Genomic DNA, 22,770 nt, shown 5'->3' on the forward strand with positions numbered 1-22,770 from the left:
ACACATATACACAATCTATATATCTATAAAAGAAGGAAACACTTAAAAATACATAAAAATACCAATGGGCCATATCTGTGGGCGTTCGAGGGGAGAATGTTAATATTTTGGCATATTTATGACTGTGCCACCGTGTGAAGATTTCTCTCGTCAGTTGTTGATGGCTTTTCCGAAAAGGGATCAACATCAAAACCACTCGCAAGATTTATGCGTGTGTTCATTAAAAGCAGCAGCAGTCGTCGCTGTCAACCCTGACCCAAGCACACCCCCCTCCCCCTAGTCCCTCTTTCTGGTGCCCCTCTCACATACATGTAAATTAAATGCGCGACTTTATTTGCTTTTCGGCATTCCCTCGCCCAGGCTTGTGTCGGGCCTTATCAGTGGCAGAGAGAGCCAAAAAGCCAAAGTTGAATTGTGTTTGTTTATCTAGCGCCCGCTCGCCTGTGCGCAGCTGTTGACCCAGCACAAAAAATAATACTGTGTTCATATTTTTTTTGCGCCCAACTTTGCTTAATTTCAGACGTAGGTGTGAAGTTGTTTGCCGTTAGTTCTCTAGCGTCCGCCCCGCCCACTCTTCAACCGCCCACTCGTATCTGCCTCTATTTGCTTTCTGGCTTGTTTTGTGGCTTACTTTTGCTGATTGGCAGCGTGTGTCCACTTTTTCTGGTTCGTTCTCTTCCCAATTATGTTTTTCCTGTACATATTTCTTTTTCACCCCTGCTATTCATATTTGCTTACGTAATGCAATATGTTTTTCATTAAGAGGCCCAGCTGAAATTAATTGAATTAACTTTGAAGTGGGCGAGCTTTTCTTTGTATAAATCACTTGAAAACCCTTTGAGCACTGCTTTTTAGTTAATTAGTATACAAACCAAGCAGATAAAACCTATCTTCAAGGGCTTTCCAAATTAATTTACATCTGAAATAATTTATAGGACAATTCCTATTGAATTTTCTAAATACCTCCAAATTCCTCGGGATTTATTGGACAATATTCGTTGAATTTTCTAAATGTCTTCCTTCTGCAAAAACCTACCTGTTCTTTCTAAATTTTTGCCTAACCATAAATTTATTTCCACAATTCCTAGATTAAAGTTGACCTCTACTCTAATATCCATACGTACACGCTTCTCGCAAAAATAAACCCAAAAAAAGAACAATTCCACGCTGTTGGGAACCTGTCGCTCGTAAATCATTTGCTATCCCGCAAAAACTCTCACAATAAATTAATTCATAGTGAAATACCAAAAGCAACAATAGCAAGGAAACAACCACAACAGAAACAACATCCAACAAATTTGGATAACCGCAGTTATATAGAAAGAGGGAACCCAAAGCATATATATATATATATATATATATAAATACATATATAAATTGTGTCGCTTGAATTTTATGGTAATTCAATAAAATTGAAAATGACAAATTGTGTCATGTTGCGGTCATTTCAATGCGCCTGGAGCAACCGCTAACCAAATGGGGGAGAGATGGGCTCTGGTAATACAAGTGGACAGGCCCATAATTAAATTCATTTTGATAAAACAATAAAAGTTGGCAATGCGTAATGGCTTTAAAGTTGTGAGCCTTTGTCTCAATCCCTCTCTCTGTCTCACATCAATCAATCAAAAGCGATCAATCAATGTTGTCAACAAGCAGCAGCAGCAGCTCACGCATCCAACTGATGATGTTGCTGCTGCTGCTGCTGCCGCCTGTCGCTAGATGGCGTGTCGAACAAGAAGAATGTCGCTCTGTCATCGCCTGACCAACTTTTCGACTAACCTGCGCCGCGTCCCGCCACCCCTCCGCCAGCCCAGCGCCAGCTGTCTCTCTCTCTCTCTCTCTCTTTGCCGTAACACTAACGAGCACTAATGGGCAATAACCTCCCAGCCTCAAGATGTTAGAATGAAACTATTGAACCAAAAATATTGTTCCAAGTGACTTACAAGCCGTTGGGGAAGGGGGGTGGGGCACAACTGAAGCTGGGGGCAGCACGCAATATGGCGTCGATTATCTTCAATCAAATGCACGTGATTGATGACTGCTGCAACCGGACCGTACAACAGATAATATCATGTCTAATACTACGCTTACTTTAAACTTACCAAGTATTTGGCGAAAATAACTCAATTCATCAGCGTCAAGCGGGGCATTAGGAGAGATTAAAGGTTAGTGGCTATTGATTAAAATTGGTATTGAGCAAATTTTAAAAACAAATGGGGAAATATTGGATTGAAAAGCAAATGTATATGGACACTTGCTCATGTCTTTAGTTGAGCTCTTCGCAGAAATCGTTCCTTTACAGAAATTTCTCTCTGAACTTCCATTTTCAGTAGGCAAATCATTTTGGAAATACTTATATAACCCATTTTGATCTTGCTGTCTCTCCCGCCTCTCTCCGTCGTCTATAATATGTTTCTAACGATTAATTAAGTAATTTCCTTTCTCGCTCTCCCTCGCCCCCGCTCGCTCGATATTGCTACATCAATATCTCATCTTCCACTTCATTTACATACAAATTGTTGCCTAAATGTTGCGCATAATCAACAATTTGCACAGTATCTTCTCTTCCTGCTCCCTCTGATTCCAACCTGTGCATAGCTCGAAAGTAATTGACCATGTACCCACTGTGCAGCAGATACTCCACCTGCCCCAGCCCTCACCCTCACTCCTACCCCTCTTTTCCTAGCTGTTGCCGCTAAGTGTTGCTGATGATTTTCCTTAATGTTCCATTTCATAATTTCATGAGGCAAACTACCAGGCACGCCCACCCTTCGACTGCGCCCCCCCGCATCTGCCAGTCTCGTGGTCACATTTGCTTAATTTATGCCAACAGCGGCTGCTGAGGCATCTCTTTTTTTCCTCTTCTTGCTCACTTAGCTACTTCTAATAATTTGTAATTAATTTTCACAGCTGGCCTGAGCAGCAAAAACTGCACTAGATTTTGTGTAAGCAACAATTTGTTTTCACATCTGCTTTTTTTCGAGGCAATTAATTTTGCATTTAACTAATGCGTTTGACATTTTACAAAAGTTGCCACTTGCAACGCGCTGGCGGCTGCCACAGCCACTGTTGCAGCCAGCGCCAGTTCACAAATTACAATATCAAAATTGTCCATCAATTTCTCCCTCTGGTTTTTGTAGCCAAAGCGCATGCTAATGCCAAAAGGCATTATCGATTTTCGCTTTTACATCTGCCCACTTATCAGGCTACAAAAAAAATATGAAAAAACGGCAACTTAATCAAATCGAACCGAGGACCCAACTAAGCAACCAAAACGAATTGTCGCCCATTTTTGGACCGTTGCTGCGCAATTTGTTTAATAAATAAAACAGTATTTGCCTACAGTATTCACTCGTTACGTTCAATAATTTGTGAATTATAAGGGAGCTTTCAGTTTTTGTATCTCAATTTAGTTGAGGGTACTTTTCAATTGCAAGTTTGGGTATACAACACTAGTTGTGAATTACATACGCTTTCTAGGGAGCTTTCGGCCTAAATCGAGCTTTTTAATAACTTGTGGATTGTGAATCTTCATAGCAAAAGCAAGTTTTCAGTTTTTTGTAGTGGCTTAAATATGTTGCGCTAAACGATAATAAATATAAAAAATCTAGTCGGTTTTCGTAGCACAGTATTCACTGTATTTTTTATTGGAAGCACAAATGACGATCCATTAAGTAGCAAAAACAAACAGCTGAAAATGTCAAAAGCTGGGCAAAAATAAATGGAAAAGAACCGAGCAGCACCACCCCCAACCCCACAGAAGTCGATATATCAAACCGCAACCACAGCTAACTGTGGCTATGGATGGGGGAGGGACCCCAAACAAACAACACACGCCATGTTATCATCCAACTAACAATCTATCCCCAGACTATGCTAACCGACCCTAAACTAGTATCGTATTATATGGTACTCATGCTCCGCACTCGAATGCTTTTGGCCAAATATCTTTTGGCGAGACAGCTGCCTAGTGTGAGAGAAAGAGAGAGGGAGAAAGAGTGAGTGTATATTGTCAAAAATTGAAGTGCAATACGTAAAGAACTCTTCAGTCAATGGAGATGACGATGATGTTGGGATAGAAATGTTGATGGACCAAATTTTAAGCTTTGATGGCACAAATGTGCCCAAATGCTGTGTATGTGTGTATATATGTGAATTGATTGCACACAAGCCCCTCTGTTTGTGCGTGTGTGTGTGTGTGTGTGTGTTTGCATGCCATTAAAGTGCAGCGTTGACCATGGCTATGAAAGTGTTTGCCAATGCGTTAATTAGGCCAGACCAAAGAGCTGCAGCAAAGCCAAATGCTGCGTCAATTTGCTGTGCACACACACCACACACACGCGCAAAGTTAACCACTTGTTTAGCTGTTTATGAATTATATTAAAAAACGTGACATCAAACGAAACAACTTCGATGCCCTTTTGCGTGTCTAATTAGCTTGTTCTAAGAACTCGTCCTGTTTGCATTTGCCGAGAGAGAGAGAGATACGACTGCGTGGCACAACAATTACACCCGTTTATTCGTATTCAAATCCGACCGTAAATGTAATTAAGCTCATGAGAATTAAACGTAAATTTATTTTGCCACCGAGCGGACGAGTGCGCAGCTCTCGTTAAGCGCCCAACAAAAAACCTCACGCGAAAATCCTTTCCTAACCTCTTAACCTTCTCCTCTCCGCTTCGGCTAATTTCTCTGTGGGCAGCGGGTGCGGGGGGCTTGTGCTTTAGTCAAATACTTGGGGGAATCGGTCTACGGTTCGGTTCGGTTTCTGGTCGCGTGTCGCATATAAATTGGCTCATTGCTGGCTTCTTGTCTGCCGTAATTTCATCTTCCTTTTTGGTGATAACAATTTCGCGTTTTTTATATTCTTCTTGAGTGTTCACTCGTTTTCTTGATTGTTGCGTATTTTACATTTCTTTTTTGTCGAATGGATTGAATTATGGGAATTTTTTTAGAGGAATATATTAACGAAAATTGAAGCTTTCGGTTTAAAGATTCGAATTGTGCAGAATTTAAATAAAAAAATAAATAATATATATAAAGGATACATAAATTTTAAAATCGAATATACAAATATTTTACATAAGCTAGAATAAAATTCTCCCCAAATTCCGATTCAATTGAGCCAAATTGTCAATTTTATAAAAGCAAATGCCCGCACATGTTTCTCGATGAGCGCTTACACAACTCGGTAAATATTTGCCATTTTTTTTCCCAACTAAATCAAGCTCCCACAATATCTATGCTATTGCCAAAAAGAAGTTGTTGTGCCCCCGAGCATCGACAACATTAAAAACCAATCAAGCTCATTGTCACATAATCAGCCCTGACACACACACACACACACACACACACACACACACACACACATGCACAACACAAACACACACATACACAGCTGCACACACATGTTTTATAATATATTTTTTATAAAGTCTGTTGTAGTCGTCGTATCATGGCACACTCACACCGAAAAAGACGAACAGCCCATAATAGTTTTGGCTTATGAAAACAAATTCAATCTGGAAGCTGCTTATGAAAATGTTTATGCAAGACGTGCGCAAACTGTGTGGGCTGAGGGTGGAGGGAGGGCAGTTGGAAAAGCAGCACCGCATTGCCGGAAAAATTAATGTCACATGACAGCAGAGTGAGTGAGTGCTGCGCGCAAGTGAGGGCGGGCAACTGGGCGTGGCAGCCATGCATTTTAGTCAGATAAACAAGCACGAGTCGAGTTAGGGCAGGGCTCGGTCGGAAAGGAGGGGGAGGTAGGGTTATAGCTGTAGGGGTTGTGTGCCCTGACTCTTGGTACAGTTGCGCAGCAAAGTTGACTCTGACAAATTGAAAATCATTGAACAGCGAAAGTAAAATGCGCACCTAAGCAACAACGAGAGGGGGTTGCAGAAGATGCATGGCAATGGCTGTGTGTGTGTGTGTGTGTGTGGGATGGCTGCTGTGTTAGTGGCTTAGTGAAAAATAGTGTAGCATACATTTAAGCAAATTGCAATTAAGGTTGGCTACGTTTGCACAATGCTTTGTTTAGCTATCCGATATTCAAAACCCGCATCCACACCCCAAACAGGGCGACCCACTTTCAGCCGTTTCCATTTGCCGCTTGCCGCTCGACAAAGTGCGCCAATATGCCACAAAGTATGCAACAATTTGCAGCATAAATACTTTGTACGCTGCCAACTGTGTGTCAATGCTTCCCCCAGTCTCTTTCTCTTGCTTCTGCTCCGTGTGCATTTGCAATAAACGCCACATAAATGTTGCATATGCCGAACGAGTTGCATTTTATTTTTCTAGCTTTTGGCTCCTGCACACGCCTCCGCCCCTAAATGGCAACAGCAGAAGCAGCAGCACCCGTTTTAATGGATCTATGTGCCCCGTTTCGTAGCCATTTTTCACTAGCAGCAACAGCTGCAAGCAGCATTGCACTACGGCAGGTGCAGGAGCTGCAAGGGCAGTGGGTTAGGGGGTAGGCTAGCGTTTATAGCTGCTTGTTGTGTGTTGGTGGTAATGTTGAAAATGCGCCTGGTTGATCTTATGTTTATTTTGTCGTTCATTTTATGGCTGTTTGTTGCATTATTGCGCTGTTGCCGCATTTGACAAGCGCCTTGGGACATGAATGCGTTGTTGGCAAAATTTACTATGCATTGCCGCCAAACTTCATCAAGCAACATTCTTACACCTTGTTCCGAAATTTCATTGAAACAAACTTACTTGACTGTCAATTATTACAGTTAGCTATTTGTTGCGTCACTCGCTGTTGCCAAATTTCACTATAGCTCACTTCACTTAGCAACATTCTAAGCACCTCGATGCCGAACTTCGCCGGAACTTTGTCTAAACACCTCCTCGTAGAAGCTCCAGCAATTACTTGCACTTACCGCTGGCGTTCTTGTCGAACTTCATTAGTTTACATTATTTGCAATTTCCGCACCTAATTGTGGTCCACGTGTCGTATGAGTAACTCGCATGCAAATAAACCCAACTAAGCAAGTGGAGTTAAATTGCCATCGCACACTTTGCGCTTCATAAAAACTAAACTGCAACTTCCGGAACTCTCGCCGAACTTCCACTTCCACCTGGCGCTTTGCTCATAATCTAAAATAATTTTGTGTGCGCGCAAAATTTACACCTGAGACGACGTCGTTGGCGTCGTCGCCTTGCGTGTGAACATTTTCCAGCAATTGCATGCAACAATTCCCGCCCCACGGTACCGCAAAATGCTTAAACATTTTAGGCACGCTTCCGCCTGCCAGCTGCCCAACCTCGGGGCAATGAAATTCTTTCTCTCTTACACTTGACCTGGCCAAAGACTTGAGCTTCGCGTCACGCATACGCCCCATGCGCCGGGCAACAAATCAGCGACCCGTCTCTGAATTTCAATTAAAGCTCTGTGCGAGGTTGATTTTGAGGGGCAATAGCTAAAATGAATGACTATGTTTACCTCTTGCCCCAGGCTGTGGCACGTTCCGAGTTTAGGAGCATTTATTGACTAGCGCTCAGCATGTGGGTGAAGCAGAAGCAGCCGCCGTGGCCCAAAAATTTATCTATGGCTTATTTGCTTAAGGCCAAGTTTTAAATTGAAATGTGCTGGCAAGCTTTTGATGATGCGCTTGCCACATCGTTTTTTAAAGCAGTAAAATTCGCATGCAAACTGTAAACGTATTAAAAGCTTATTTTATCGGAGGAACTTCTAGTTTTGACTGGCCCCAGTCATAGCTTCAGGCAACTGGAACTAAAACCGAATAGAAAAAGTATTTGCTGCGAGGTGCGAAGGATTTAATGCCATGTATATTTAAAAAGTAGAAAAAGTAAAAAATCCTTCTGAAAAATATGTATAAATTTGAAATATTTGCGAAATTTCAATCTAAATGGCACAAGGTTTAAGCACTTCGTCCTCTGTCTGTGTAGGGCCGAAACCCAATTTGGAAGCCAAAAACTAACAAGCATAAAAAAACAAATAGCAGCAAGTGGCGAGCGTTGAGCGCGCAACCCTGTGTGGATTTTTATATAAATATTTTGTCAGGTAGAATCGCCGACGATGGAACCAGCGTAAACAAACGGTTGCCGTTGGCGTGTTGGGTCCCAGCAACTAAATCAAATCAAAACAAAAGCGCAGCTTAAAGCAGAAAAGTGAGAAGCAAAGAGAAGGACAGTAGTCAAGTGGCATGCAAATTCCAGTAACTGACGTGACATTGATAAAAGTTTGAAATCTGGACTTTAAATCGCGTCAACTTTTGCGTACATGCGTTGAAAGTTTATGAAGTAAGGCCTTGGGAGCGTTTTCTTTATAGTGTGCCCAGCTAGCATGCTACATACACATTGCCCAGCGATATTTTGACAGTTTGTAACGCTATTCGAAATGAGAAATTGGGGGTTGGCGGCTTTGGCGTTACGAATATGTATGTTGAGGTTTTGTATGGGCGGTAAATCTTTGCTGGACTTGCCTTGTTATTGGCCTGTCGATGGGCTATTGGGGTATACTGTTATTGTGTGTTACAGTGGGAGAGGAAAGCGCATTTGCTGCTTAAATTTCATCGAATACATTCCTTTTACTATGACATCCCATATCCCGAAACCTTTTACTGGCAATTACAAACTGCGCATTTTTGCGCCTCTCTTTGCGCTTCTCATGCACTGTACTTTGGCTTGCAGCTTGTTGCAATGAAAAAATTCAATTAACTGGCTTGCCAAGCCGCAGCTGGCATAAAAAAGTAACCACAACCAACCAAGGCCCAGCTACCAATTCTGGCTACTGCTTCTTTGACTCGAATGAAAGCGTAGGCAAAAAAATTTTTTTTCGGCTTTAAATTGGAGTTTTCACAAACTGGCTAGCGACTCGCTTCAACAACATCAAACACAACATTTTGCATGCAACAACAAAACGAAAAAAATTAAATAAAATAGAAAAAGTTGTAATATTAATATAAGCATATTTTTAAGTTTTTTAATTAATAAACTCGTAATTATTTATGTGCTTTTTCTTTTTTATTTTTCTTTGGTTTTTTCGATTCTTGTTTAAATTGTTGTTGCATGCAAAATGTGTATAACAAATTGTTGAATTGCACCAAAAACTGTAGTTGCAACAATACAAACACAACATCGCAACAACCACCACCACCACCACCACCACAACAACCACCAACAACAACAACACCAACAACATCATCACCACCACCACCAACAACACCATCAACAACAACTTGTTGCCCCAGCTCAAACGCACAATCTTGTTCCATTTAAAGAGCCACCACTTTTGGGACCAGGCACCGCCTTCCCACCATTCGGTGCACCCGAATACCATCCCACCCAGCCGGATAACTGGAAGGGCGCCGCCATCCATCCAACTGGCCTCATGAAGGAGCCAACCGGCGTTGTTGCCGGACGCAATGCGCCAGTCGCCTTCGCTCAACAAGGACAGGCTCAGGTGAGTATCGAAATATCCCCTATTGCCCCTAGCTCCACCCATTCTAGACTCCACTGTCTTGGCTTGCAGCTTTATTTCTTTTCATAAATATAATTTTAATTTTAATGTACAATTTCTGCGCACGCTGCAATCCTTGCCAGAGGCAAAGCCACATCCCACAAATACCCGCCAGCTGCTCCTGCTGCATCTGGACAGCATTTTAATTAATTTGTTGTTACATTTTTTTCTCTTACACTTTCATCCTCAGGGCGCTGTCATGATGGTCTATGGCATGGACCATGACACTTCCAACACAGATAAGCTCTTCAATTTGGTCTGCCTGTATGGCAATGTTGCCCGGGTAAGTTTCCCCCAACTTTAAACTATATTAATTTGTTATAAATTGCACAAAATGACAAAATGAAAATCTCGGACTTGCGACAGTTCAGATCTTCTGGTTAAGCCTATAAGTTAATTAATTGTTTGTGGATAATTGAGGGAAAGGCGAAAAAATTTCGAATATAGAATAGATTGCTGTAATACGAAGCAGGGTTTGATAAAATAGTTCGAAATTTGATACGTGGCGTTGCCACTTTGCGCAACAAAAACGTTATAAGTACAACACTGAACTTAAATCTCTTGAATTGCTACTTTGAAGGAACAGCTCTTGTGTCATATTTGACCTTTAAAAAGTGGGCGGGAATGCTCTTAAACTTGCACTTAGCAAGATGACACGAAAAAAAGACGCCGCTCGTTTTGCCGTCAGCAAGAATTTTTGTCGTGGCCCCTAAAAATAGTGTTGCTAGCTACAAAACCACAAGACATTTCGTGAGTGTGACTCCCATTTGTAAATGTGCAAATAAAACGAAAGGCAATAAAATTGAAGGCACAGGCCAGGCAAGAAGCTAAAGCAGCCCCTAGGCCCGTACAAACGTGGGGCAGTTGGTCCACAGCAAAGCACATTTAGATAAAGCGTTTTAGATTAATTCGAGGACATGTGCGAAGAAGGGTTGGGCTATATGAGGGTTGTGTGCTCGCATCAAAGACGCCCGCGGCAGCAATCAGTGCAGCGTCATCAACTTGCCACACAAAATGCGAATAGAATTGATACCATTTTAGAGTAACACAAAATGCTCGCTAAAAAATAAATCATACAGAAAGTATCCTTTAAAAATAAACCCAAATACCTTTGCCAAATGACAATTCAAATGGGCGCTCAATTGTACGAGCGGAGCGCTTGGGGAGCATTTAGCGCAACTATTGTGAGCCACGCAGTCGCCGCCCACCTCCCGCCGCTTGCCACTAACAATGGCGATAAAAAAGAAAACTTGAAAGGAATGGGGGGAAATAAACCGAGCTCGGCGACATCAAAGTCGAAAATGGTAAAAAGAAAAATGAAAAGTAAGTTCCTTGGCAACAGGACGACTCGCTTTCACTTTATTGCCACTAAGTCGCTCGCTCTGTGTATGCGTCCTTTGATAATTGCGCCTGGGCACAAGGACAACGCAAAACGAAGTCAGTTCAGTTTCGTTTTTTTCACTCAAACAAAGAGCATGACCCTTGAGGCTTCTGCAGGAATGCAACATAAATGTATACAACGGGGGAGTTGTTTTAAAATCTTTAGACTTGGGAATAGGTGAAAGGTTACATAAATTGTTGCTCTTTAAAGTTAAAAAAAAAAAAGAAGTATATACAACATGGCAACGTTTTCCAAAATTCACTCAAATTATATGGCAACGCCAATGTATAAAACCATATCGCAACACTTTTATTAGCAGATAATTTTATAGTTCTCACATTCACAGCGTTTCGTTGACCATATGGCAACGTCACATAGTAACTGTAGTTAGCTTATCTTTGACCATATGGAACCATTTTTATCTAAAGCGTAGTTTCCACTTCATAAATCTCAGCATTCGCCACTAGCCAATTTTTCAACAATTGCGCTACATTAGCCTTTACGGCGCTTTACAACACGGACACACGCACACAGTGGGGCACCCCAGAAACACACACGCTCCACTCCGCCCCGCCTTATGTGCTTGTTCACGCCCAGCCACAATTAAATGCAATTTACGCGCAAAATAAAAAGAAAAGCAGAAAACTTTTGACCTGAAACCAAAAGCAAACAGCGGACAGTCACCAACATGTTTGGTCAGTGGTGCTTGGGGGTAGGGATTGAAGTCGGGATAGTTGGCTAGGATAATTCAAGGCACAGGCAATTTAGTTCGCTAGGGTGGCCGACGCCCAGCTGAGATTTATAACAAACTTCCTGTCCGAGACGGAAACTACTCATTAGCCATTAAAAATGATTATGCGCAAACATTATTCACTGGCTCCTCTCGCTAAGCCACAAAACATGCATTGCCCCCTCTCTCTCTCACGCTCCTTCTCTCTTTCTTCCACTTCCACTCTCGAGACACAGGCCAATCTCTAGCTGCTCCGCCCACTCTCATTTTCTCTTTTACATTGAGCTCTAAAGAAGCCAGCCACGTGCTATGCCAACCTCATTATAAACTAGCATGTCTGTGTGCATATGTATATGTGTGCATGTATGTGTGCGCGTGTGTGTATGCTTTCCATCAGTTTATGTCCGACATGTTTGAATTGCGAATGAGAAATTGATGGGCACTCAATCAAAGTGCGCTGCCTGAACTTGAGGCTCCTGTTGTTGGTGTTAATGTGCGTCCCAGCCACATCGCAGGCGCATCTCATTTTAAAGGCATGTGCTGTAGATTAGCGATAAAATATATACCGCTTGTGTGCATTGCATAACGAAACGGAAATACTCTTCCTATTCGAACAAGGTCTTATGATAAAATTTATAATAGCATTTGATGTAAAGCTTGTGCTTGCCATAAGGCAAGCCTGATCAAATTTTGAATTCATTTTGCCCAGCCTTAAAGCAAAAAAAAGGAGATTCGATTATCCCAGTGAATTAGGGGCAATCAACCAACAGATGAGGTAGATGATAGGAACAGCCCGGGAGTATGTTTTGTGTACCCCGCGTCCAGGCTCTGACCCAATTTTCTGACTGTAATTGTCAAAGCACACATCAAGGCGGTTATCCAGCTACCTTTTGCTGATGTGTTGATTTTGCTTTAAACTAGACGAAAGTGCCGAGCAACGCCTGGCAAATCGATTTAATTATTTTTCAGCTGCGATGAAGTCATCGGCCAAATTGATTTTCAGGTTAAATGGCTTTGACAAAAGCGAGGCAAGAAGCCAAAAGCGGTAATATCTTTAAACGCAGACAGCAGCGACAACAACAGCTGGCAACAACCAGCAGCAGCAGCAGCAAAAACAACAACAATCACACGCACTCAATTAAATGCGCATTAAAAAGGCATTTGGCTCGTTTGGGGAGGGGTCATGTTGCCCTCTTGGGAATTGGGGATGTGCGTATTTGGGCTTGGTGGAAATCCTGGGCAACCATTGCAGCCAATATTCTTTCTATTGTTGTCGGGTTTGTTTTTGTTGTAGCCACTGATGTTGTTGTTGTTTCCGCCCAGCGCGTGAGCAATTAAATCAAACAGCAGCAGACGCCACGCCACATTGAGCAGCAAACACAAATAGAGGATAGCCATGAGGTGTATTAAGCTTGAGAGAAAAAGTTGAATCGTTTGAGAATAGACTTAAATATATGATAGGATTGATATCAAAATAATTATTAAAAAGCCAAGACAGAGGCTTTGATCTATGGATTAACTAGTACAAAGCAACTAAAGAAAGATATTTTCAATAACGTACCAGTTTTAGATGCTTTCATCTATGATAAGAATAACTAATAAACACAAAACTCGTAGTAAGAAACTAAAATTATTTCCATATACCACATGCTCAAGAGGTTTTGATCTACTAAAATTAATAAAGGAGCCAGGCATAAGAACGACTAGTAAAATTAATAAAAAAAAATTGTGCAGGGTATCACGCAGCGCATCATAACACTCGCTAAATTGTACGCATTGTTTTAATTAACGCAACATACGCATTCAAGTATCTGATAGGGAATTGGTTGCTGGGCGTCCAATTTTGTGGCAAGTGCGAGCGGGTAGCTAGCTGCTAGGTGGGCTGTGGAGGAGAGGCAGAAAAGGGCAAAGGGCAACAGCACAGCTCATTAGGCACGCACCAAATGTTTGTCGCTTCGCTCGCAATGCGAACCAGCTCTGACCGGTGGCCAGTGGCCAGTGAGCCATGAAGAGCGCTCTTTGATTTGTGAATGTCCTGGCGCCTGTTTTGCGTGTGTCCCGTACGTCGCCGTATGGGGCATGCCCCCCCTCCTAACCATTTGCCACAGATTTCATAAATGCCTTTTGTTTTAGCTGCTAGCTGTTTGCTGCTTGGGAATTGGCGGGCTATCTGCACGCTTTCTGCCTCACTGATTTATGGTCTATATTTATTTATATATACAATTTTATTTTGGGTTTTCGTGTCTGGATTGTGTGGGGCGCCTACCTTTCGATAAGCCTCATTTAGTTTTCATTCACTCTCTCTCTGCCATGTTTTATTCGTATTCATTCGGATTCCTGCTGCCAGTCAAGCGTATGCGCTTCGATATGTATACATAAATAAATATATAATATATATGGTATATAATATATGGGCTTATATATGGCATAGCATAAGCTGCAGCTGCCTCGTGTCTGCTTTCATTTGATAGCAATATTTCGCTTGTACGTTAAGCTTCTTTCTTAAAATTTTAACAATGATTTTTCCAACCATAAACTGTAATCTGTTTGCCTTCGGTTTTTGCTAGCGGAACTTTTATTCAATTTAAATTATTTACTACTTAATTATGTGCAAATTTGTTTTTGCAAATTAAACAATGAATATTTTATGGAAGGATAAACTCGTTTAAGCAGATCCAAATTTTATGTAATGTAAACAATTGTAATAGTCTACTGGCTGGTCAAACACAGGGTGTGTGTGTGTGTGTGTGTGTGTGTACAAGCCAAGATAAGTTAATTCCTTTAGAGCATAGTGTATTTATATATTTTAATTTTATTTGATTTGAAATTATCTCTCTTGAATATATTAAATTGGTAGATTACAAAAATAAAAATAAATAAATTGAAAAAAAAATAATTTAAAAATAAAATATGCATAGAAATGGAGGAAATTTAGCTTTAGCTTGAACAGAATTTGAAAATAATATTAAACATATTGATGAAATAATGCAAACGGTAGAAAAAAGTTATATTCGTTTAAAATTGCAAGAATGCAAAAAATATGAAGAAAATAACATTTCTTGCGTATTGTTCCCAATTTTTATGCTCTACAAATGTTCTATATTTTTTCGCTTCGCTTAACAACTTCAGCTTAATAAAAAATGTCTTGTTGAGAAAATATTGCGGCACTTGACTTGATTGCCATAGTTTGTTTTTGTTGCTGCTGTTGAATGAGAGAAGTTGTTTGTGCTGCTGCTGCTGCTGCTGCTGGTTGCAACAAAAACCAACAAACAATTTGCCTGTCACTTTCAAGTGGAAACTGGCCCAAGACCATAACACTAAGACAGCCTGCAATTATTTGGCCAAAATGCCGCCTGCAGTTATAACTCAGTTGACCCAAGCTCCAAGCCAAGTTGGGTAATTTTCAGCCGCTAAACTGCAACAAATAAATCACAATACAAAAACAAGCCACGCAGTACAAAATGACATTTGTGTGAGCGCATTTTTTTTTGTTTATGGAAAACTTGACTTAAATGCACCAAATTGGCGGCATTTGAAAACAAAATGAAAATCAAAATATTGCGCACTGCCAATTTGGTGCTGCAGGTGCAAAAACACGTTTTCACTTATTGAGTTCAATGCCTCGCAGCAGCAGCAGCCGCAGCAGCAGCCGCAGCAGCAGCCGTAACAGTAGCTGGCCGCGTTGCAAATTCAATTGCCAAGTTAACTAACGGCCAAGTTAACTAACCGACCAGCCAAGCAGCCGAAACAGCCAAACGACCAACCTGCAACATTTTCCATAGATTTTTCACTTTCACCGTCGTGTAATTATTGCACTCGAATTGGTTAATTAAGTTTATGGCTGCCGCCGCCGCCGAAAGAGGTGCCAAAAGGCTTGGCCGCAAATAATTGAGGGCTTATACATATTTATGCTAACAATTAGTTTGGAAAGTGCACTTAAAACCTTGCCAAAACTTTACTAATTTAAAACGCGGTTTAACGCTCTGTAAAATGTTCAAACTGAGCCCATTGAATTTTCGCAACCACATCCTTAAGTATATCCAACTGACACGTGTTTGGACTCAAATGCCGCTATGCTATAAATTAAAAAACCATAGGTTGGTTTAAATTTTACAAATTCCAATAGCTAAATATAAGCATATGCTACTCGCATTTACCGATTTCTACAGGACATTCAAACTCTATCGCTATTTTTGGTAATTTGTCACGTACAACAAAATATACCATAATATATATATTCTACAAAACTCATAGAATGTGGCACATCGTGGGATAACACAATGTCTGCGAAATTAAGGGCCTCATTCAATTAGATAATTTCATTTTGAAATAAATTTTAAATTGAATTCAATAAAAAAATAGCTAAATTTGCCCCACGTTCGGGCTTATACGAGGTCCGGCCAAGGACTGAGTAAGAGTAAAGAGGTAGACACTGCAAGAAAATTCAATCAAATGACAACAGACAGCTCTACACATTCGATGAGTGTCAATATGATTGTTGGTCAGAATTGCGTGCAAGACACGTAAATGCACCTGCCACAATTGCATTTAATAACATTTGCGACATACATTTGCGGTGACGGTTGCAATTATGACAACTGGGAAGCTGAAGCTGTAGCAAACGCTAATGGTAGAGTTCGGGGTAAATCTCATGGTATAGTTCGGGGTAAATCTCCTGGTATAGTTCGGGGTAAATCCCATGGTAGAGTTCGGGCTAAATCTCATGGTAGAGTTCGGGCTAAAGCTCTTAATTGAGTTCGGGGTAAAGAATATGGTTAGGAAGCCTTTAAGCTGACAAACAAGACGGATAACCCCAATTAACATCTAATAAATAATTGTATTTGTTTTCCCTTCTGCAGATCAAGTTCTTGAAGACAAAGGAGGGCACCGCCATGGTACAAATGGGCGATTCGGTTGCCGTTGAACGTTGCGTGCAGCACTTGAATAACATTCCCGTTGGCACTGGCGGCAAAATACAGATTGCATTCTCAAAGCAGAACTTCCTATCGGAGGTGATTAATCCATTCTTGCTGCCGGATCATACACCCAGCTTCAAGGAGTACACTGGCTCCAAAAACAATCGATTCCTATCACCGGCACAGGCCAGCAAGAATCGCATTCAACCACCGAGCAAAGTGAGTGCAAGCTAAACGAGATTTTAATTCAATTATTTTATTTATATATATTCGTATTCCTATTAGATCTTGCACTTCTTTAACACACCGCCCGGTCTGACCGAGGACCAGCTTATTGGTATATTTAACATTAAGGAAGTGCCAGCCACATCTGTGCGTCTCTTCCCCTTGAAGACAGAGCGCTCGTCTTCGGGTCTGATCGAGTTCCCCAACATTTCGCAGGCCGTGCTCGCCATCATGAAGTGCAACCATCTGCCTATTGAGGGTAAAGGTGAGATAGTGTTGTGTTTAAGTGTTTTTCAAAAAACGAAACAAATCAAAAATTCGGCTATTTAAAAATTTTGTGCATATGGCCAGTAAATATAAAAAGAATTTGAGAAAAAAGTTACACAAAATTTTCGCAAAAAAAAAAAGAAATCCACAACTTCCCACACCACCACAACCCCAAAAAGTAGGCAATATGCAAAAGTTAGGGCACCATTCTCGCAATGGCCTCTTGACATTTGCTGCCGGCCCACTAAACCATCACACCAAAACACAACCCAGCACACACCCAACCCCAAACCCACAAACTCACCAACCCCCAATCCCCAAACCCAACCACTCAAAACAACCAAATAACAGAGCCTCGCGCCAAACTTTTGCTCTTTCATTTTCTTTGGCTGCGCAAAAGTTGTTAGTTATGAGTCGCGTTGAAAATTTTAATTTGGTAATTAAGATAAACAATTTCGGTAGCCAGTTATTTTATTTTATGGGTTCCCAAACCCCCCTCAGCCACTCCTGCGGCAAAAGCTATTATAACATCTGCTCAGTAGCTCCCTTTCTAGCTAGACGACCCATTAAACTTTTACCATAAATACTCTAGAGCAATTTTTGTCGGCAAGCTCCGATTATTATTATTTTCATGTTTACATTTAGCTTTTATTTACCTTGTCAACATGGGCTACAACATTTTCCAGCAACTGTTCACAAAATAATCAACATTTGATTGCCAATCGATTTGCCCATTCACTTACATTTATGGGAATTATTTCTAGAAAATTGGCACCTGAGCCGCATTCAATGCCAAAGTTCTTGTTGCGGCTAATGCAACACAGTCGAGGTCGTTGTTTTAGTAACTGGATTTTACAATGTATCAGAAATAAAATAGGTCCATTTCCATTTTCCCAAAATCCAATTAAATTATTATCAATATCAAATAATCGATGGAATGCTTATCGACAATCGATAACAATCAATCGTTTCCAGTGATATGCATTCGTTCACTCAACCTAGTTGCCTGCTGCGTGCTGTAGCTGTCTATGCGAAATGCCTTGCCCCGAATAATTGGCATGCATTGGCCTGGCATTGGCACACCTTTTCACAGGTGTTGCCATTGCCGAGTAATGCAAATGTGTTGCCTGCACAAGGGTATTCTGCCTATCATTGTTTACACCTTGCGTAAAAATCTTTTATGCAAATACCTGAGCGCAACGAAAGCCTTGCGAGGTGAAGCTTAAGCAGGTAAACGAGCAGGAGACGTGTGTGTATGTGTGCGTGTATATGTATTTTGTCAATATTTTGGTGGGTGCTTGCATATTTGTTGTTGATGCATTTCTGCTGCTGTTGCTGCTGCATCGAGTGCCCGCTCGAGTGCATGGTAAATAGTAATTAAAAATGTAAGGAATGCAAATACACTCACACAGGCGCACGCCCACGCACACACACACACACACGCAGTGCAAATGTTAAATGCAAACAGCTGCCGTTGCATACTTTCGGGCTGTAAAAATTATGCATCTAGCAAAATATTTTGCAAGCCCTCGTTCGCACACGCTGTCTCTCTCTGTGTAGGTGTGTTTATGGGAATATATACACACACACACAACCACAGGCATAGATTTATGTGGTCGTATGCGTGTGCTCTGCTGATGGTTGGCAATTTTTACATCTGAATGGTTTTGATTGCATCGGACCCAAAGCATTTTTATGATGGCTCCCGCATTTAATTGCCACATAAAACACGCTTAGGCTGTTCGGTTAGTCGGTTTACCAAGTACCTTAACGATCTATCGGGCAATTCTAGCCCCTTTCTATAATACCCTCTAATGATGGAAATAGGGTAAAATGAAGGGCCTATATATAGGCTCTCATGAAAAAAACGTAGCTCAAGTACTTAATCAATAAAGACCCAACATGAACTTTTTACTTCGATCAGAAGGCTCTTTGTTTACAGTTTACAGGGTATCAAGCTGCTGAACGTACATTTCTGCCAACTTAATGATTTTAATTGCACGCGGCGTCGTATAAAATCAGGGCCGCGTTGGGTCTTCGGTCATAAACATGGCCAACTTTTCTGATTGCGCAACAAAGTGGAAATTAAATGCCTATTTCCTTTTATCAACCACCCCCATACACACCCCTCCTATTCACCACTCCCCACCCACGCTTCCTTTCATTTTTCCGTCCCATCATGAAACTCTGCGAAAAGCAAATAACTTGATTCAGATATACAACACTTATACACATTACTACAACAATACTATAAAAAACAGCTTTTTAGCAACGAAGGAACCCCATTTATTCTATAACTATGCAATTTTCTTTGCCCCTCTTTTTTATCCAACTCTGACACTTTAGGCACCAAATTCCCATTCATCATGAAGCTGTGCTTCTCCTCTTCGAAGAGCATGAACGGCGCCTGGAACAATGCGGCCAATGAGGGCATGATCGAGAAGGAGAATGACGGCGATGTCAAGGTGGAGATTTACAATTGAGATTTGATTACCATTGTGTAAGCAGCCAACAACCAGCTGAACAACACAACAAACAACTACACAACAACAACAGCAGACAACAAATAACAAATATACAAATCATACAGAACTGGAGGAGCTGAATTTATGTGGAGCATATTGGATCGCGATGAGAAGAGAGGCAGACGTACACAACAACAACAAAGCATATTAAATATTTCAAACACAAACAAATTAAATTCAAATATTGATGGAACGAACATACTGAGTGTAGTCAAGAATAACAAGAAAACTGATTACATATATAAATAATAAAATTAAATTATTGACACACACACACACAAGCACACCTAATCCCAACACACTAACAAATTAATAACTAAACTTTAACTAAAAGAAAATTAATGGATAAAAAACACAACACGCAAACGCATGTAACTTTTAAACGCGCCATTTACTTGTATTTAAAAAAAATCGAATCACAATTGAAACATAATCCCTACACATTCATGTACAAAATGGCGGCGTTCAAAAGCTACACACACGCTCACACACAGCCACATACACACACATACACACACACACACACCCGAACTCACATCGCACACAATTAAACTGAAACACTTTTACATGCGTTTGCGTCACAAGAAAAAACATACAAGAAATGTTATTGAAATTGTGTGGAAGAATAGCAAAAAAAATTAGGTTAAAAAATTGTTTAGTTGCATTCAAAAACAAAACAAAACAACAAAACAGAAGAAAACAAAACAAACACCAAAACATTGACAAACGAAAATGTTTAGTTTTTTTTTGCTTTGAGTTTGTAAAGTTTCTCGTGTGTGTGTTGCACTTGATGAAATTATAGCAAAACAACAAATTGTAAACAATGTAATATGCAATTTATATATTATAATAAAAACATATATTAAACACACACAAAAAACGCAAAAGCAAAAATTAAAAACAAGAAATCAACTGACTTTCAACTACATATATATACATATATATTTTAGTTAATTATATATCATTTAGACTTATGTACGATATGGGATGAAAACAAAACAAAAAAAAACACAAATGCAACAACAAAATTTCTTTGGACAATATTTCGACAAGTATTCACGTGTGAGACAAAAATCTGATGCTAAAAACAAAATATTTATTGAATCAAAAATATTTAAAAAAAAAAAAGAGGAAAATAATGCGAGAGCGCAAAACGTGTAAAATTAAACCAAAAATTTAGCAATTTTAAATCAAATTTATTAACTTTAGTTTATGCAAATTTCAGCAAATTTCTAAAACTAAAAAAAGAAAAAAGGAAAAACTTGCACAAGCCAATGTTTCTTTTTATTATGATTTTTTCTTTAAATTAAATATTAACAAAAACAAAACGACAAAAAGACAAGAACATTAACATTAATTTATGTGCTTAATTTACAAAGGTTGAAAAAGGCATAAATTTATATGTATGAGCTGTATATGTATTTAAATTTATATTAATTATAATTTTACACTAAATGTAAAAAGCGACAACAAAACTAAAACAAACTAAAATTATAATAACTAAAACAATTAATGCATAAAAAGCATATTAAATTATAAATTACAATTAAGTGCAGAGCGAAATTGAGACAGGCAGAAACATACATAAAACTTAAAAGAGAAAAAATAAATAATACAAATATTTTTGAGGCGTTTTAAGCTTAGAAGACAAGAGAGCCAAACATTTCAAAACTCCAAATAATTTTGGCGTGACGCATAAAAAACTATAAATAAAAATAAATTAAAAAAAAAACAAATATCAGCAATAAAAGCAACAGTAACAACCATATCAAAGGCGTATGTTAGATTAAATGAATAATAACAAAAAAAAATATAATAAACAAATAAATTACATTTAATTTCATTTAATTTTAAAGCAACTGCAGCTAGTTATAAAATGAATTTTTTATTATTTTTAGAGTCTGTATATTAGGCAGGGCGAAGTTCTATATGACACCTTTGTTCTTAAATGCAAATCAACGAATACTATATGCTATATAGAGCCGTTAAACGAATTTTTCATACACACACGCATACATATATATTTCATTTTTTATTACTACGTGCAATTATTGCTTTAATTAAATAAAAACAAACACTTCATTAATTCTATTTAATTTATTTGCAATTCTCTGCTCATTCGTTTATTTCATCTTTATTTCAATTTTTTTAAACGCGTCTTAGTTTTATGTAAATTGTTGTAAATCGTATAAATTGTAAAATATTTTTCTATAATTAAGTATAATTGTACTTAATTTAAACAATTAAAGCATATTGATTTATAGACAGAGGATAAAAGAAGCAAATCTCGTTAATTAAATCATACAATTTATTTTCTTAAGAACCTAAAGCAACAACGATCTTGAAGCTCCTAATTAGTGCATAAACAAATAAATAACATAATAATCTAAAATAAAAAATATAATAAACTAATTCAATAATGCAACAATTCAACTTGGTAGCTATATAATTTATATAATAAAATCAGAAACCATTCATATGGAATTTAATGCTTAAAAAAATGCAACATTTACATCGTTGCAACATTTTATTTTTAGTTTCTTATGAGTTAAAGCGAAAACAAAATATATATATATATCTATATATAGTTATATGTATAATTTGTTTTATTTAATATTTAAATTTTGTTGTTATTTTTTAACGCGTTTATTGTGTGCCCAAAGTTTGTAATATGCGCGCTCGATTTTTTGATATAAATATATATATGTATATGTAAAATTATTTAGCAATTCTATTTGTTTGTCTCATATATTCATTTACTTCAAGCTCTATACGGTAACGACATGGAAGAATGTTTTTTATATGTTTTTACAGGAATTGAAACGTGACAAATAATTTGCTTAATGAAAAAACTATAGATAAACTCGCATCAAGCCACATCCTAGCAAACGCACAGCCCTAAGCCCTCTTTCGTTTTTTATTTCAACAAAATGATAAACACGATAATAAACTAAACTATACCAAAAGATATGCCAAATTGTTAAAGCGTAAATCCTGAATTTTTAACATATCGAAATTTATAAGGCCGCTTAAGTTAAAACGATTTTACAAATTAGGCATTAAAAATGTATGAAAATGAAAAATGGTAAAAACCCAGAATACTTTCACTGAACAACAAAACTGCTAACAAAACATAATCCATTTGTTAAGAACAAAAACGAACCCTGATAAAATATAAAATAAAAGAAAAATAAGCGACAAAAAACGCCCAGCAAAAAATTGTATGTAAAATATGC

The 22,770-nt window shown here is 39.0% G+C and overlaps 1 protein-coding gene across 15 annotated transcripts in view; it reads left to right on the forward strand.

Moving 5' to 3' along the window:
* Nucleotides 1-21,543, forward strand: part of sm (smooth) — a 148,277-nt gene extending 126,734 nt beyond the window's left edge. For 10 of the 15 annotated variants that reach the window (XM_064680566.1, XM_064680569.1, XM_064680570.1 and 7 more), the window contains 5 exons: nucleotides 9,252-9,433; nucleotides 9,681-9,773; nucleotides 16,461-16,736; nucleotides 16,803-17,007; nucleotides 19,356-21,543. In XM_064680566.1, coding sequence (XP_064536636.1) covers nucleotides 9,252-9,433; nucleotides 9,681-9,773; nucleotides 16,461-16,736; nucleotides 16,803-17,007; nucleotides 19,356-19,492 — 893 coding nt within the window. In that variant the 3' untranslated portion in view covers nucleotides 19,493-21,543. Of the gene's footprint in view, nucleotides 1-9,086; nucleotides 9,434-9,680; nucleotides 9,774-16,460; nucleotides 16,737-16,802; nucleotides 17,008-19,355 lie in introns of all 15 variants that reach the window. The other 5 variants (XM_064680567.1, XM_064680571.1, XM_064680563.1 and 2 more) reach the window with 3 other exon arrangements.
* Nucleotides 21,544-22,770: the final 1,227 nt, after the last annotated feature.

This window comes from Drosophila montana, unplaced genomic scaffold (assembly GCF_035044405.1).
Source record: "Drosophila montana isolate Dmon_TW-CO22-7 unplaced genomic scaffold, ASM3504440v1 contig_2127_1, whole genome shotgun sequence".
NCBI lineage: Eukaryota > Metazoa > Arthropoda > Insecta > Diptera > Drosophilidae > Drosophila > Drosophila montana.